General features: G+C 40.6%; 1 protein-coding gene across 1 annotated transcript in view; it reads right to left on the bottom strand.

Moving 5' to 3' along the window:
- The window catches only part of LOC143298660 (glutamate receptor 3-like), a 148,369-nt gene that overhangs the window by 29,221 nt on the left and 104,885 nt on the right, over positions 1-14,263 (bottom strand). The window contains exon 14 of the mRNA XM_076611544.1: positions 7,323-7,521. Coding sequence (XP_076467659.1) covers positions 7,323-7,521 — 199 coding nt within the window. The remainder of the gene's footprint in view (positions 1-7,322; positions 7,522-14,263) is intronic.

Genomic DNA, 14,263 nt, shown 5'->3' on the forward strand with positions numbered 1-14,263 from the left:
GACTTATCACGTAAATACGTCTCTTTTGCAAAATCGCAATGGAAATAGTTATTGTTTCTAAAGACTTACTCTTATAGTTATGAAAATTCAGTCTGAAACAATTTCTTCAGCCACAGTAAAGAAACGAGAAATACAAAGCGGCTCAAGTGACTTCAAAAAGAAGAAACTGATTCAAAAAGGATTTTTAAAAAGTTCTGGGAAATAAATCCAGTTGGGAATTAGTACGGGAAGACTCCAACCTTGCTATAAAATTACTTCACAGCCTTCAAATCAAAATCTTATTAAGTTGTTAGAAAGGGAGAAAAACTTGGTGGATTTACTTTAGCAGCTCTCAACAGTTTCCGTCCCAAACCATGAGTGAGAATGGGCCGGTATATTTTCGATTCAGGGGAAATATCAGTTGAATTTCACACGAACACGTTAAGAGTGTATTTAGAGCCATGTTCAGTCATTCTGGGGCAGTATCACAGGGACCGAATTCACGAAATAACTCCCATTCTGAGTTTTTGGGACATGGACATTGTAATCCTGCACGACCCCCTTAAGATTCATCTTGTTAAAAGAAAGTGTGGTATTGTGTCAGCTGGGATATCTGGAAATTGTTCCCGTCAGATATGCATGTTATTGCATAATCGCTGGATGGGTGGGGTGGGGAAAGACATCAATGGTTTTTTTTTGTGTGTGTGGTTTTTTTTTTTTTTTTTTTTTTTTTTTTTAGCATACTGTATTTTTTCGGGACGGGACACATACTGATGGAGTCACCGTGATGCTTATCCAACACTTCTCTCCACGATCATTTCTGGAAAAAAAAGAAAGAAAATAAATATGTAGCTATTTTGAACTAATCTAGTTGCAAGTGCAACAACACGCCTCAAAATAGCATGTAAGTTTGGAAAATAAAGATATTCTAATAGAAAAAGAAGGATTGGGTGTGGTGTGGGGGACGGGGTGGAGTAAAAAAACAACAACAACAACAACCAAGAACAACCTGCTCTGAAATAACAGCAAGAGGAGTGCTTCCGGACCGACCCCAGTGAGTCGAAACGGTGCTTGTCACACCTGCTGACAGCTCCAATACACTAAGTCGCGGCTGATCCGCAGTAAGTTTTGTAAGCAAGCGTCGACACGCACATAAAAAGAAAGTTTTGAATCAGTTTTCTCACCATCAGAAAATTTTTTCGTCGAACCGAAATGTGTGTGCCCTTGGTAAACATACCACAGGCCAACAGAAACCGACATACTGACAATATGACGGATGAAGGGCCAGAGTAAAGATATAACCGTACTTTGTTTTATTAATTCATTTTGTGTTACAAATCATACGCTGAAAGGCTTCTTGAAATGACGTTATTCCAGTAAACATTCTTTATTCGCACTAAAATGACTGTAGGGTCAGAAGAAGAATAAACAAAAAAGAAAACACACACACACACACACACAAACACACATGAAGAATATACAAAATGTGTGTTACATTTAACGGTGACAAAACCCAGACCGTAAGGCAAATAGAATATTGTTGGAAATATGTAGGAGGAAGATGGCAGAGTGGTTAAGACGTTTATCTGCCAGTACAGTGTCCGTGAGGGTCTGGGTTTGATTCCCGCTCTGGCCCTTTCTCCCACGTTTCACTGGAAAATCAAACTGAGCGTCTAGTCATTCGGATGAAAGGGTAGACCGAGGTCCCGTGACGCACTGAAACAGAATCCATGGCAACAAAATTGTTGTCATCTGGAGTAGGACAGAATTCCCCAGCAGCAGACAAGAACCATCATTTCAGGCACGTGGTACTGCAGGACTGCTATCGAGGATCACAGGGGTCACACTCTTTACTGACTGTTCATTTTGTGTGTTTCCCATACTAATGCCCATTAACCAAGTAAGATGACGTTTTCCTCCCATGCCCCGTTTATGGTTGGTTTTAAGGGTAGCTTTGTTGTGTGTTCACTGTTACTCGCAATCCCACAAATTTTTCACAAGTGAAATTTTTTTGTATTGATTTGTGGGACAAGGAACATGACTGTTTCCTGGACATTCGAAACTGGATGACTCTAAATAAGATACAAGTGAAAGCGGACAAAACTGAAGCAATGATCACAGGAACTAAACAATAACTTTTCTTCCATCACAACTGACAAAATACAACCATCCCTCTTTCCAGTTCAGTCAGGAACCTAGGCGTTCTCCTTGACAACACACTGTCCATGCAAAAAAAATTATCAGACATGTCATTCCTGCTACTGTCAATTGCGGCGCATCAGTTCCATTCGGAAATATCTGTCCACCGACGCAACATCTAGACTTGTCGTTTCTCTCATTCTCTCCCGCCTTGACAACTGCGTCTCTGTTGTCTGGTTTGCCTGGTTCATCCATTCAGTCCATTCAGCGCATACAAAACTCTGCTGCCCGATTCATCCTCAGAAAGAAAAGATCTGAGTACATCACTCCTCTTTTGCAACATCTCCATTGGCTCCCTGTCTCACACAGAATAAGGTATAAGATTAGCACTCTATGTTATAAATGTATTCACAGATCTGCCCCTTCCTATCTCTGTGGCTGCCTTCATCTCTACACTCCATCTTGCTCACTACGATCGGCTTCGGATCAACTCTGTTTACGCATACCCAGATTCAAACACTCCATTATTGGCCGCCGTTCTTTCTCTGTCTCTGGACCTTGCATTTGGAATGAACTTCCTCTTTCGCTTCGTCAGGTCTCCGCACTCAGCTCTTTCAAGACTGGCCATAAAACTCACCACTTCCTTGTCTTTAGTTTCTCCAGTTTTAGAGTTACGCATGCATGTGAATGACTGGTGTGAAAGCGCTTTGATTTGTCTCTGCACAAGATTCAGCGATATACTACTACTACTACTACTATTATCATCATTTGACCATTTTGCCTTAAACAAAATCTCCCTCATCACCCCCCCTCCCCCCCCGACACACTCACACACACATTATATATATTATACACACGCACATTCCTATATTTCGCAGCTCACACCATACCCACAAAAGAAATAAACGAATCAAAGAAACCATATAAAGAAAAAGTTGAACGTCGTTTCCAAAGCGGTAACATGGCAGATGCATAGAAAGGGCTGAAAGTACTTTCAGGACAACACACACCAGTCTCTGAACCAAGTACGTCGTTAGAGCAACAGTAAGATTTCTCAGAAAAACGGAATGACTTCTACCGTCGCTTTGAAAGAAGCGATCTCAAAAATAACTGCCCCTCTTAAAGAAAATGTTTTAAATGATGAAAGTGTTGTATCCATTGTCCCTTCCATTGTTGAATCTGCTTTTCGCAAGTTGCCTGTCAAAAAGGCTGTAGGCCCTGCTGGGATCAGTGGACGGCTCCCGAAGATATGTGCCTCACAGTTGTGTGGTGTGTTCAGTAGCCTGTTCGATATGGTCTCTGAAGGATAGTCGAGTACCTGCTTTGTGGAATTCAATGATCAGCCCAGTGCCAAAGAACAAAAACCCTGTTTCTTTGAATGTCTACCCCCCCCCCCCCCCTTTTGGCATTTCGTTCAGTTTCAAAGGTGCGGCAACTGGACAGTAACTGTCCAGTGAGCCAAGTCAGAATCAGTAGGGAGGTTGACCGCCCTGGGCAGCAATGACTGCTCGGCACCGGCGGGACATGGATCTGATGAGATGGGTAATCAACTGTTGTGGGATGGTATCCCACTCCTCTTTGAGTGCCTTGGAACAGATCCTGCACGGTTTCCGGCGCGTTGACCCTGGCGCGGAGCCGTCTGTCCAGCTCGTCCCACATGTGCTCAATTGGATTGAGATCTGAAGACAGTGAGGGCCTGGGCAGCGTGTTAACGTTGTTGACAGCCAGGAAGGCCTGCGTATAACGTGCCGTGTGCGGTCTGGCATTATCCTGTATGAAAATGGCGTGTGGGGCGGCCAAAAGTGGGAGAGCATGAAGCTGCAGGATATCAGCCACATAGCGCTGGGCGTTCAGAGCCCCGTCAACTCGCACCAGTTGACTACGTCCATTGTCACTGATGGCGCCCCAGACCATCACACTCCCACCACCCCGAGCACGTGCTTGGTCAACGCAGTTTGCTGCATAGTGTTCGTTCATTCTTCGGAAGACTCGTCGTTTCCTGTTGTGACGTTGCAGAAGAATTGTGATTCGTCACTGAATAGCACGTGTTTCCAGTCATGGGCTGGAGTCCAGAAGGGATGCTCGGTGGCCCACTGGAGGCGGTCCAAGCGGTGGCGCCTTGTGAGGACAGGTCCTCTGACCGGACGTCGAGCGTGCAGGCCAGCTGCGTACAGCCGATAGCGGATTGTCTGGTCGGAGACAGGTGGCACTCAATTCAGTGCCTGGACTGTGGATGAGACTGAAAGGAAGCGATGTCGTAGGCGAATAAAGCGGTCCTGGACTGCTGTCGTCGCTCTTGGTCGTCCAGTGCGTTGTCTGTCTGCTGTGACACCAGTGGCTTCCAGTCTGGTCCACAGCCGACTGATGGTGCTTCGTGCCACGTTGAAATGTACGACATCAGATTGAGATTGTCCAGCCTGCAGTCGGCCAATGGCGTTGTTTCGTTGTGCTGGTGTCAGACGGGGCATTTTTGGCATTGGAAATTTTGCATTCAAATCCGATTCGACAGACTGCAATTTTTCTGGGTTTTATAGCCATGATGTGAGTAAACAGTTCTTTGGCATTCCCAATCAAAAACATGACTGCCATGTGAAGCACGCACAAACAAAGGCAACGAGACATTTTCACCACAGACTTCACAATTTACATGTGCAGCATGCTCTGCGTGTGCATGCCTGTTTCTTACTAGTCACTTGACAATCCTAATCGTATACAAGCCGTACCCAACCAATCTGTATTGTGCAATTATATTACAATGACTTCTGAACATTGTCGCATTTCTTTTTTTGAACAGTATAGATCCAACCAGAGTACAGCTGATGCCATACTTACACTCTTGCACCAAGCATACACTCACCTGGAAAAACCAAATTCGTTTGTTCGTATCTTATTTATTGATTTTTCAACGGCATTTAACACCATTCAGTCACATCTCATGGTACGTAAGCTTCTCTCATTTAACATCAGTGCAAACCTCATCTTATGGATAAACAGTTTTCTTGTTCAGAGACCTCAGTCGGTCCATTTTGGACAAGCTCTGTCTTCCGTGAAAACAACTTCCACTGGTGACCCTCGAGGTACAATTCTGTCACCTGTTCTTTTCACACTCTTTTCAAATGACTGCACTGGCTCAGACACAACTCCTATAATTAAGTATTCTGATGACTCAGCCCTTGAAGATCTGTCAGATTCTGGTGCTATTTCTTTTCTTTTTTTTAGCAAGTTCAAAAATTTTCCTCCTGAATTTTACTTCTAATACAAATTCTACCTAGAAAAAGTGCCAGAAACATCAGAGTTAATTCAAAAGTACTTGAAAAGGATTTTATAGATGCTTTATCGAATCTGTTTTAACTTTTCTTTCATATGCTGGTATGGAGGTCTCGCTGTGAAGAATAAGCATATGCTAAACAAGATTGTGAATGTGTGCAGTAAGGTTGTGGGTGTGAGACAGGACAGTTTGTGTGATTTGTACGATGTCAGAGTTCGACAGAAAGCCATATGCATTTCAAGTGACAACGGCTATACGCTGGCAAATAATTATCAACTCTTACCTTCAGGCAAACGTTTCTGTGTTCCAAAATTTAACACAAATAAACTAAATGCAGTTTTATTGCAACGTCATTTCAGCTATTAAATAACAATAATTGATAATCAGATGTATGATTGAAAATGAGTACCAGAGTGTAAGTGCGTGGAATATGACATCTTAAAGTACTGTGAACTGCATACTGTTATTATATGTCTATGTCAAATTTTAGTATGCTATATTTTTTTATCATTTAACTGTGATCATTATTGCATGTGTATTGCTGTGAAAGTGTATGTATGATTTACTTTAAATTACTTTTTGAGGCTTTATGTTGTTGTCTACTGTGATTATTGATTGGAATGATGATTTGCCCTAGGTTGACATTTTTATATGGTTTATCTATATATACACATTGAATGACTGTGATTTTCTTGTATTGTTTTTTCTGTTTTACTCTACATATGAATTTCTTTTGTTGAGATAATAAAGTATTCTGTATACCTACAACACACACACACAAACACACACACACACACACACACACACCTCCAACACACACACACACACACACCTCCAACACACACAGACAGACACACACACACACACACACGCACACTATCAACGATTCTTGAATGACACATCCTGGCACACGAGTTAAGAAGGCTCTGGGCAGCCTATGCTGTCCTCCGTCTGCGCTTTTCCTTCTCAGCTTGTCTTCTTGCTGTTTCAAATGTCTCAACGCCTCGCTTGGTAGTTGATCCCCAGCTGTATCTGTCTCCGGCGATGCTTTCCCTGCCCTTTTCTGGAATGCCAGCTACATTTAGTTGACGCTTCAGCGTTTTCGTGGGGCTCCTCTGTCACATTTGGCCTGGCAAAGCTCATCGTGGAAAACATGGTCATGTGTCCTCCACTGTGGTTCAGCGGGCCTAGACGGCTGTGGTCACCACAGAGCTGTAGATTGTCCTTGTCTTGACCTCTGTCTCAAAAACCTACTCTGGAGGCACGAGGGCACCCAGGCAAGCGCGCCAAGGCATAGCAAACTAAGTGAAAACAGGGACAGCACGTGGAGGTCTTGCAATAGACACATCAGGCAGTGGTCCCGCGTCATCACTACTCCTGGAAATGAGAGGCTGTAAGAGATGCATCGATTTAGTGAGCGGGACGTCAAGAACACACACACACACACACACACACACACACACACACACACACACAAACAAACAAACACAAACATACACATGCGCGCGCACGCTCATACACACACATGGATATAAAGATAACCGAAATACTGGGTTATTACAAAGGCGTTGTGTGCAAACACAAAATTTAATGTGAACGAACAATGGGAGCAAGAGGCAGGGGTGTCCCTTGTAGGCTCATCAGATATCTTGACAATGGCGGTATATGACCGAGAGACACCGTATACAGTTCAATAGCGTTCAGTCCCACTTGAAGAAAAATTACAAGAGAATAAACTGGCCATGTATGGAGCTAAATAAGAATTAACAGTCTTTGCATCTTATGCTTGTGGATCTAAAGATATGCAAAGTAGGCAAAATGGGTGTACACAATGCAAGTAGGCAAAATGGGTGTACATAATGCAAGTAGGCAAAATGGGTGTACATAATGAGTTGTAGGTCTCTGCTACATTATGACGGAAGGTTCACAGTCTCACCGCAAAGAACTGGAAGGTGGTGCCTGAGCTAGGAACGCCGTATTTGATGGTGGGGTGGTTGACGAGGTCATCCACGGATTCGATGGGTTTCACCATTCTCTTCATGGTGAGGAAGGCAGCCAGGTTGGCTGTGTAGGAGGAGATAATGATCAACACAAAGAACCACCATGCCCCGCCAATGATCCGCCCTGACACCGATCTGAAAAAACAACAACAAAACAAACAAGCAATTAAATATACGGAAATGATGCCCAACCCTCTCCCCCCCCCCCCTCTCCCCGCCGAAAAAAAAAGAAAAACAACAACAACAACAAAAAACATAAAACAAAACGAAAAGGAACCACAAAAACACACACAAAACAAAAACAACAACATGGGCAATGTACGTATTTTACGCAAGCAGTCTAATCATTTTAATGACAACCAACTTAGATTGAAAATAAAAATAAAAACCAAATATATATACATATTTATGTAGCTGAGCGCTCAGCTGGCTACGATGACTGCTACAGTTCAACTTACAAGTCATGCCATAGCATATGACACTTTTACAACAATGATGGTGTCAAACCATTGACCTTCTAATGTAATTCGAGTGACGCTTATCATACACTGCAACCAAATTGTTTTTACGCTTGAATGAGAATAGATCAGGAACGTACAAGATACAAAGCAGATTTTTTATTGCCAAAGCTTAACGACAACCACTTCACGCTTTTGGTATCGCCGGTTTTGGCTGAGCTGAAAGCTGTGTTTCTGATACACAGTATTTAACTAATTATGTCTTCCATTGGATCTGTAAACTACGAGTATTATATAGGGTACACTGGCAGATTTGTTGCAATTCCATCTTTAAATCTATACGAATTGTGTTTGCCTATGTTAAACTAATTTAACGCGACTAGCAATTTTCAGCTACGAACTTGTTAACAGTTATTAGTTACAGTGATTTAAACTAACATTATTGATTCATCATAAATACTTAACACTTCATTTTATACTCATTCGAAATGTGGTGTTGGGCTCTTTCATTTGCGACCAATCAACAATTCAAGAATATTCTAAGGATAATGCATGAATTCTTTCTGATCTGCTCACGCTGAATAGCACTGGCATAGCTGTAAGATCTATCTAATGAACGATTAGGTTTTATGTATTCCATGTCCAGTGGAGGAAATTCAAATGTAGGTCACAGGCCATACTAAGCTGTGTTGACTGACTTTTTCAGTGCACGGTTTTGACTTGTGCAAGTCCATTAGGTAGCTGCACCACTTTCTGGTCAAGCCATGCTAGTTCTTTCAAAAATTGTATGAGTACTTACATACTATTTGGCCTGTCATGTTGCCAATAATCAATATAGAAACCACTTATTCTACAATCTTGTCTATTATTCATGTATCATTCCATATAATGATGTCAGTCCTGCTATAGTGTTAAATGTTCCTTTCCTATACTGACTTTCAGTTCTACCAGCTTCACAACTACAGTGTGTTTAGTCCTCTACAATGTGTGTGTAGTAATCTGTTGTGATGATTACAAGATATTGGATAAGATCAGTTATTGGTTAACACCATGTGATATATAATGCAGTCTGGTGATCATATTCAGTTATCATGTTTTTTCCTATACGGCTTACTGTGTTATAGTGCCCCATAATGACTGATTCATTTTAATGACTTTGACACGGAATAAGCTTTACAAATTCTATACTGTCAATGTACCTTTAGTAAATCAGCTTAGCTCCAACCACTTTAAATACGCTGTTTAAAGGTATATATTACAAATGTCATTTTCTATCGTTTGGTCTTCACACATATATGCATTATTTATGTAATGTTGTTGCCAATTCCAAACCAAGTGATAGTTTACCATTGTAATAATTATTTACACATGTGCTTACTATCCACCTGCAATACTGAGATGTACTTATGACATTTACTGCTTCTGTCTTTTGCAGGCACTGACTTCTTTTCTTTCCTTCTTTACTACTCCTTAACTATTGTAAAACAAAACAATTGAAAACCCGTTGTGACTGGCCTCTATATGTCCTTGGCCTGTGCAAGGAGCTTTTCTATCCTTTCACTTTCTATCCTGTTATTTCTTTAATCCAGTTATTTTAAATCTCCTATAATATACATATATGGCAAAAGAAGAATTCCTATGGATTTGCATATAGAACAAAGTACTCCCCCGCGGACTATCACTTCGTTTCATGTTGGCCTACAAAGCTTAAGATGACGACATATAACCCACATCCTGTCCGTCACGAACGTTGCCAGTTCCAGAATTGTTGACATTATTCATAAATCGCCTGTGTCCAGGCTGAATCTGCTTCCCTTAGTTTTAATTCAATTAAAGAAACTTTGGAGAGTTGCCAAGGTAAGAATCTTTCTGATTTTCTACCGAGACTGATAAAGAATCAGTGTAAAAAAAAAGAACTGACGGATCTCTCGAGAACGCATATTAAAAAGATTGACAGATTTTGCTCCAGTACACCTCATTCAAGGTCTCCCCTCACTCTTAACAGTACACTGTAAAAGATGACCGTGTATTCCTAGGAAGCAAATGGTGTGCAGCCTACCATTATACGTCAGACTGTTTCCCCCGCAGGTGCAACACAAGCTTAGGTTCAAACCAACCCCTAAGCATCTGAAAATGTTCGACCCTATTGTTCGTACAGAGTATCCCTTTCTGACTGCTTTGCCCCCACCCCCAAATCCCCACCTGATGTTGCTGACCAAGTTCTGGGCACCCAGCAGTGGGCCGAAAGTCCTAGATAGCTTGGATTCCATGAACTAAAAAAGCGTGATGATACATTATCTAGAACTGAGGTTCAGAGAATCAGACCACATTCGCCATGGTAGAAGCAGTCATCAAGATGTGCCCAAGACCAGATCCTGCTCTGGGAACATTCATACAAGCCTGTACCCATGATTTTATTGATTTTAAGCGTAGAAGGAAAATTAAAGACAACCTAACAGTTAAACAGAGGAAAGTTCTCAGATCACTCAAACTACTCCCAGTTTCCCACGGTGTCACGTCTCGCCATGCTAAGTCAGGGGTTACTGTTATAACTGATCTTGAACAAGATGAGCACATTTTTTTTTTTTATACCAGCTCCACAATACCCACTACTACGAGACCCTCCCAACAGATCCCACTGGAGTACGGAATGGTCTGGACATATTGACGAGAATGTAGTTAGATACATTAACAATATGGAAAAGTGCCACCCTGGGTTCTGCAAACCACTCACCAAAATCCACAAAGAAAGACCCTTCCCCATTAGACTTCTACTTGCGGGATGTGGAACACTTATACAACCTATTTCTAAATTTGTACAGGTTAATAAAATTATTTCACATTTAACGCAAAATTTACCCTTCCAAATTTTAGACACAAAAATTCTTACAAAACATTAACCTGATTAATGAGACCCTCTCCCCTTTACCAGCTAATTAAGTTCTTACTATCTGTGATGTTGTTGCTCTATACCCCAACGTAAGTAAGAATATGGGCTTTCCAGCAGTGACGAAACTACTTAGAAAGTTTTCTAGCCCACACAGTATTTGTGTAGACTGTATCTCAGAAGCGCTAGCTATTGCCCTCGACATCACGGAAACAAAACAACATACGCACGACCGAAAAGAGGTACCGCAAGGGGCCCAACTATGTATGTGCTTATGTGGATGTTTTCATGTCGGAGTCAGACAATAAGCTTGTCTCTGAATGTCCAGTTCCCCTTCTAACATCATTGTTGCAATACAAAATGAGGGACCAATAAAAAATTCTTGACTGGTCTAGTTTCAGGAACGATGGTTTTACAATCTTTTAGATGACGTTGAACCCTTCAGTAACTGCTAGCAGTCCCTCCACCCCCCACAAACAAAATGAACCGTGACCCATGGTCAGTCAGCAAAATACCTAGATGTGTCACTCCAACTAAAAGATGGAAAAAATGATCACAGATGTTTTCAGTAAACATAACCGTTCCTACCTCCCACCAAATAGCTGCCATTCACTAGCAGTCTTTAAAGGCTTCATTCAAGGAATAGGCACTTGACTGCCAATGATCTACAGTGATGATCAAGACTTACAAAAGAGAATAGAAGAATATTCACAATATCTTGCTTTATCTGGATGGCCATGTTACAAGAAGGACCAAATAAGAACTCACAGTACCCAAACTGCATATTACTTATGGACCAGGAATAAACCAGGTTTTTATCTATGTAACAGAAACTGTGATACATGTCGCCACTCAGCAGAAACCTCTAAGTTTTCGTTTCACACTGGGAAGGAAGGAAACGGAAAATCAGACAACATATTACATGTGATATCCCGAATTTGTGTATCTCACAATGAGTGGTATGTTGGATCTACAAAGGACATTACATCACGCTGGAGAAACCACAAATCTGATGTAAAACTGAAGAAAGCGAGGAAGTGTGGTGTTGCAGACCATGTGTCAAAATATGATCACCCTGAGGATCCAGAACTTTCTTTTCTGAAAATTATCCCAGTTGAGAGCGTGGACAGTGATGAGAGACTTCTCCCACGTGAAAACTACTGGATGTGCAATCTGGGAACTATTTATAATGAACTGAATACAAGAAGGGATATACAATCAACAGAAACAAGTGATAAATGAGATGTGACAATACATTTTACTCATATACTGAAAAGAGATTTTACATTGATACTGGCGAACACATTAGTTTATGTGTTTGTGACAGTGTGTGTGTGTGTGTGTGTGTGTGTGTGTGTGTGTGTGTGTGTGTGTCTGTGTGTGTCTGCGTGTGTGTCTGTGTCTGTGTGTGACTCGACTCGACTCGACTTAATTTATTGTCATAAAATCCTTAAGGGTTAATAGACACAACAAAATAACATAATGAACAAAGAAAGAAATGGTCATCTAAGACGCATGCAATGATAAACATTGTTGGCGAGTGTTTTCTGATAGATCGTAGCAATTGAATACAACACTATGGTTCAGGATGTTGTCTTGTATATTTCTATTGATTACATCCGATAGATGATTACATTGTTGTCCGGTCGTTATTAGATGGTTTCGCAAATTATGAAATAAGATACACGTACCTAAGAAATGAAATTCATCATCAACAATTTACATACATTATATAATCTCTCTTCTCTTGGATATGCTTTCAAATCTTCCTCGTTTAATTTCTAAATTGTGTGCGTTTATTCTGGATTTACAGAGAGCTCGTTTGTGAGCGGGATCAATTTTATCAGTTGAATAATTCTCAATTCGATAATCGTCTCTTTTAGTTTTATTGTAGAAATCTAATCTGTTGTATTCTGTTTTTCTCTGTTTCCAAAATTGTGTGTTTCTATTTCTTAGTTGTTGACGCAAAGTAAATTTAAGTCTGCTGTTACTGATTAATCCAAACATGAACTAAACCCACTCACTGAAGAATATTTTTTACAAATAGTATCCTGGGGTTTTCTATTGTATCTGGTTGGCTCATCATGGATATATACACCTTTTTGATATGGCTATCATCATGTTCATCCAGAATATGAGTCCAGTGGCTAAGAACACTGTATGCAATATGAATTCCAGTTGGAAATCTGCCCATTTCTGCTAGAGTTGGCAGATTCTTTGTTTTAGTATGTACCCCCAGAAGCAGTTTGCAGAATTTTAAATGCATTTGTTCATGGGGATGTTTCGAAGAAATACAGTTACTAAAGAAATATGTTATTCCTGTATTGAATGAATTGATAGTTTTCGTTCCAACCCATGAGATTCAAATCTCGACTTCATACAATAAAACAAGCGAATCAAAAAGCTGCAGTACAGAATCCAAACGAATATCTTGCTTTTTAACGATTCGTCGGAGGGAATGTGCTGCTGTTGATGCATGTTTGGCTAAGAGAATGTTCCAGTTTTGTGAAGTAATATGCCCAAGTACTTATAACAGTCAGTTGACTGGTTTATATCATTGCCTAATGTGAACATAACAAGTATTTCGGGATCGGTGTGCGTAAAAACTATTAGTTTAGTTTTCTCTATGTTGATTTTTAGATCCGTTTTCACAATATAGATTGAGTTTATATAGTTTGTTTTCTAGTCCCATCTTTGTCGTGGACAAAATTAAGAAGTCATCAACATACAGTATGCACGGCCTATAGATAGTGAGTCAGTAACTCCCAAACATTGCGGGAGATAATTTATAAAGATATTGAATAAAGTGGGACGGAGTGTGTTTCCTTGTAGTACCCCCTTTAATATGGGTATTTCAGAAGAAAATCCCGTATCAGTTCTTGTGCAAACTGTGGCATTTTCATACATGCTTTGAATAACTCTTAAGCAATTTCCATTTATACCTATTTCACACATTTTTTTGCATAAGAGTGTGATGCCTGACTGTGTCAAATGCTTTCTGAAAATCAACAAAGCAGCAATAAAGGCGATCACTTCTTCTTATCAGAGTATCGTCAATTATCTTTTTAAGTATAAATACGTGGTCCGAAGTCTTGTGTGATTTTCGAAAGTTTGCTTGTTCTTTTGATAGTAAATTTGTCGAGATAGTCTGTTATACGATTGTTTAATATTTGACAAAAAAGATTACTAAGCTAGTTGTTAAGGGTTATTCCTCGATAATTGCTTGGGTTTAATTGGTTTCCTGATTTGTAAGTTGGTATGCTAATCCCCCCCCCCCCCCCCCCACACACACACACCCCATATCTGGGAACGTGCCTGAGTTTAGAGTAGACTGAAGTAACAGTTTTAGTATTTCTGTTATTTCCGGTACGCTAGCCTTTATGATTTCATTTGTAATTCCGTCTTTTCCGGGCGTTTTTTTTTTTCTTTTTTTTTTTTTTTTGTTATGTAAGTTTCTGGATGCACTGATTATCTCTTTTGTGGAAAAAAAAAGATACGAGGGGGTTATATTCGAATTTGTGTTTCTTAGTTC

Source organism: Babylonia areolata, chromosome 24, assembly GCF_041734735.1.
Source record: "Babylonia areolata isolate BAREFJ2019XMU chromosome 24, ASM4173473v1, whole genome shotgun sequence".
Taxonomy (NCBI): domain Eukaryota; kingdom Metazoa; phylum Mollusca; class Gastropoda; order Neogastropoda; family Buccinidae; genus Babylonia; species Babylonia areolata.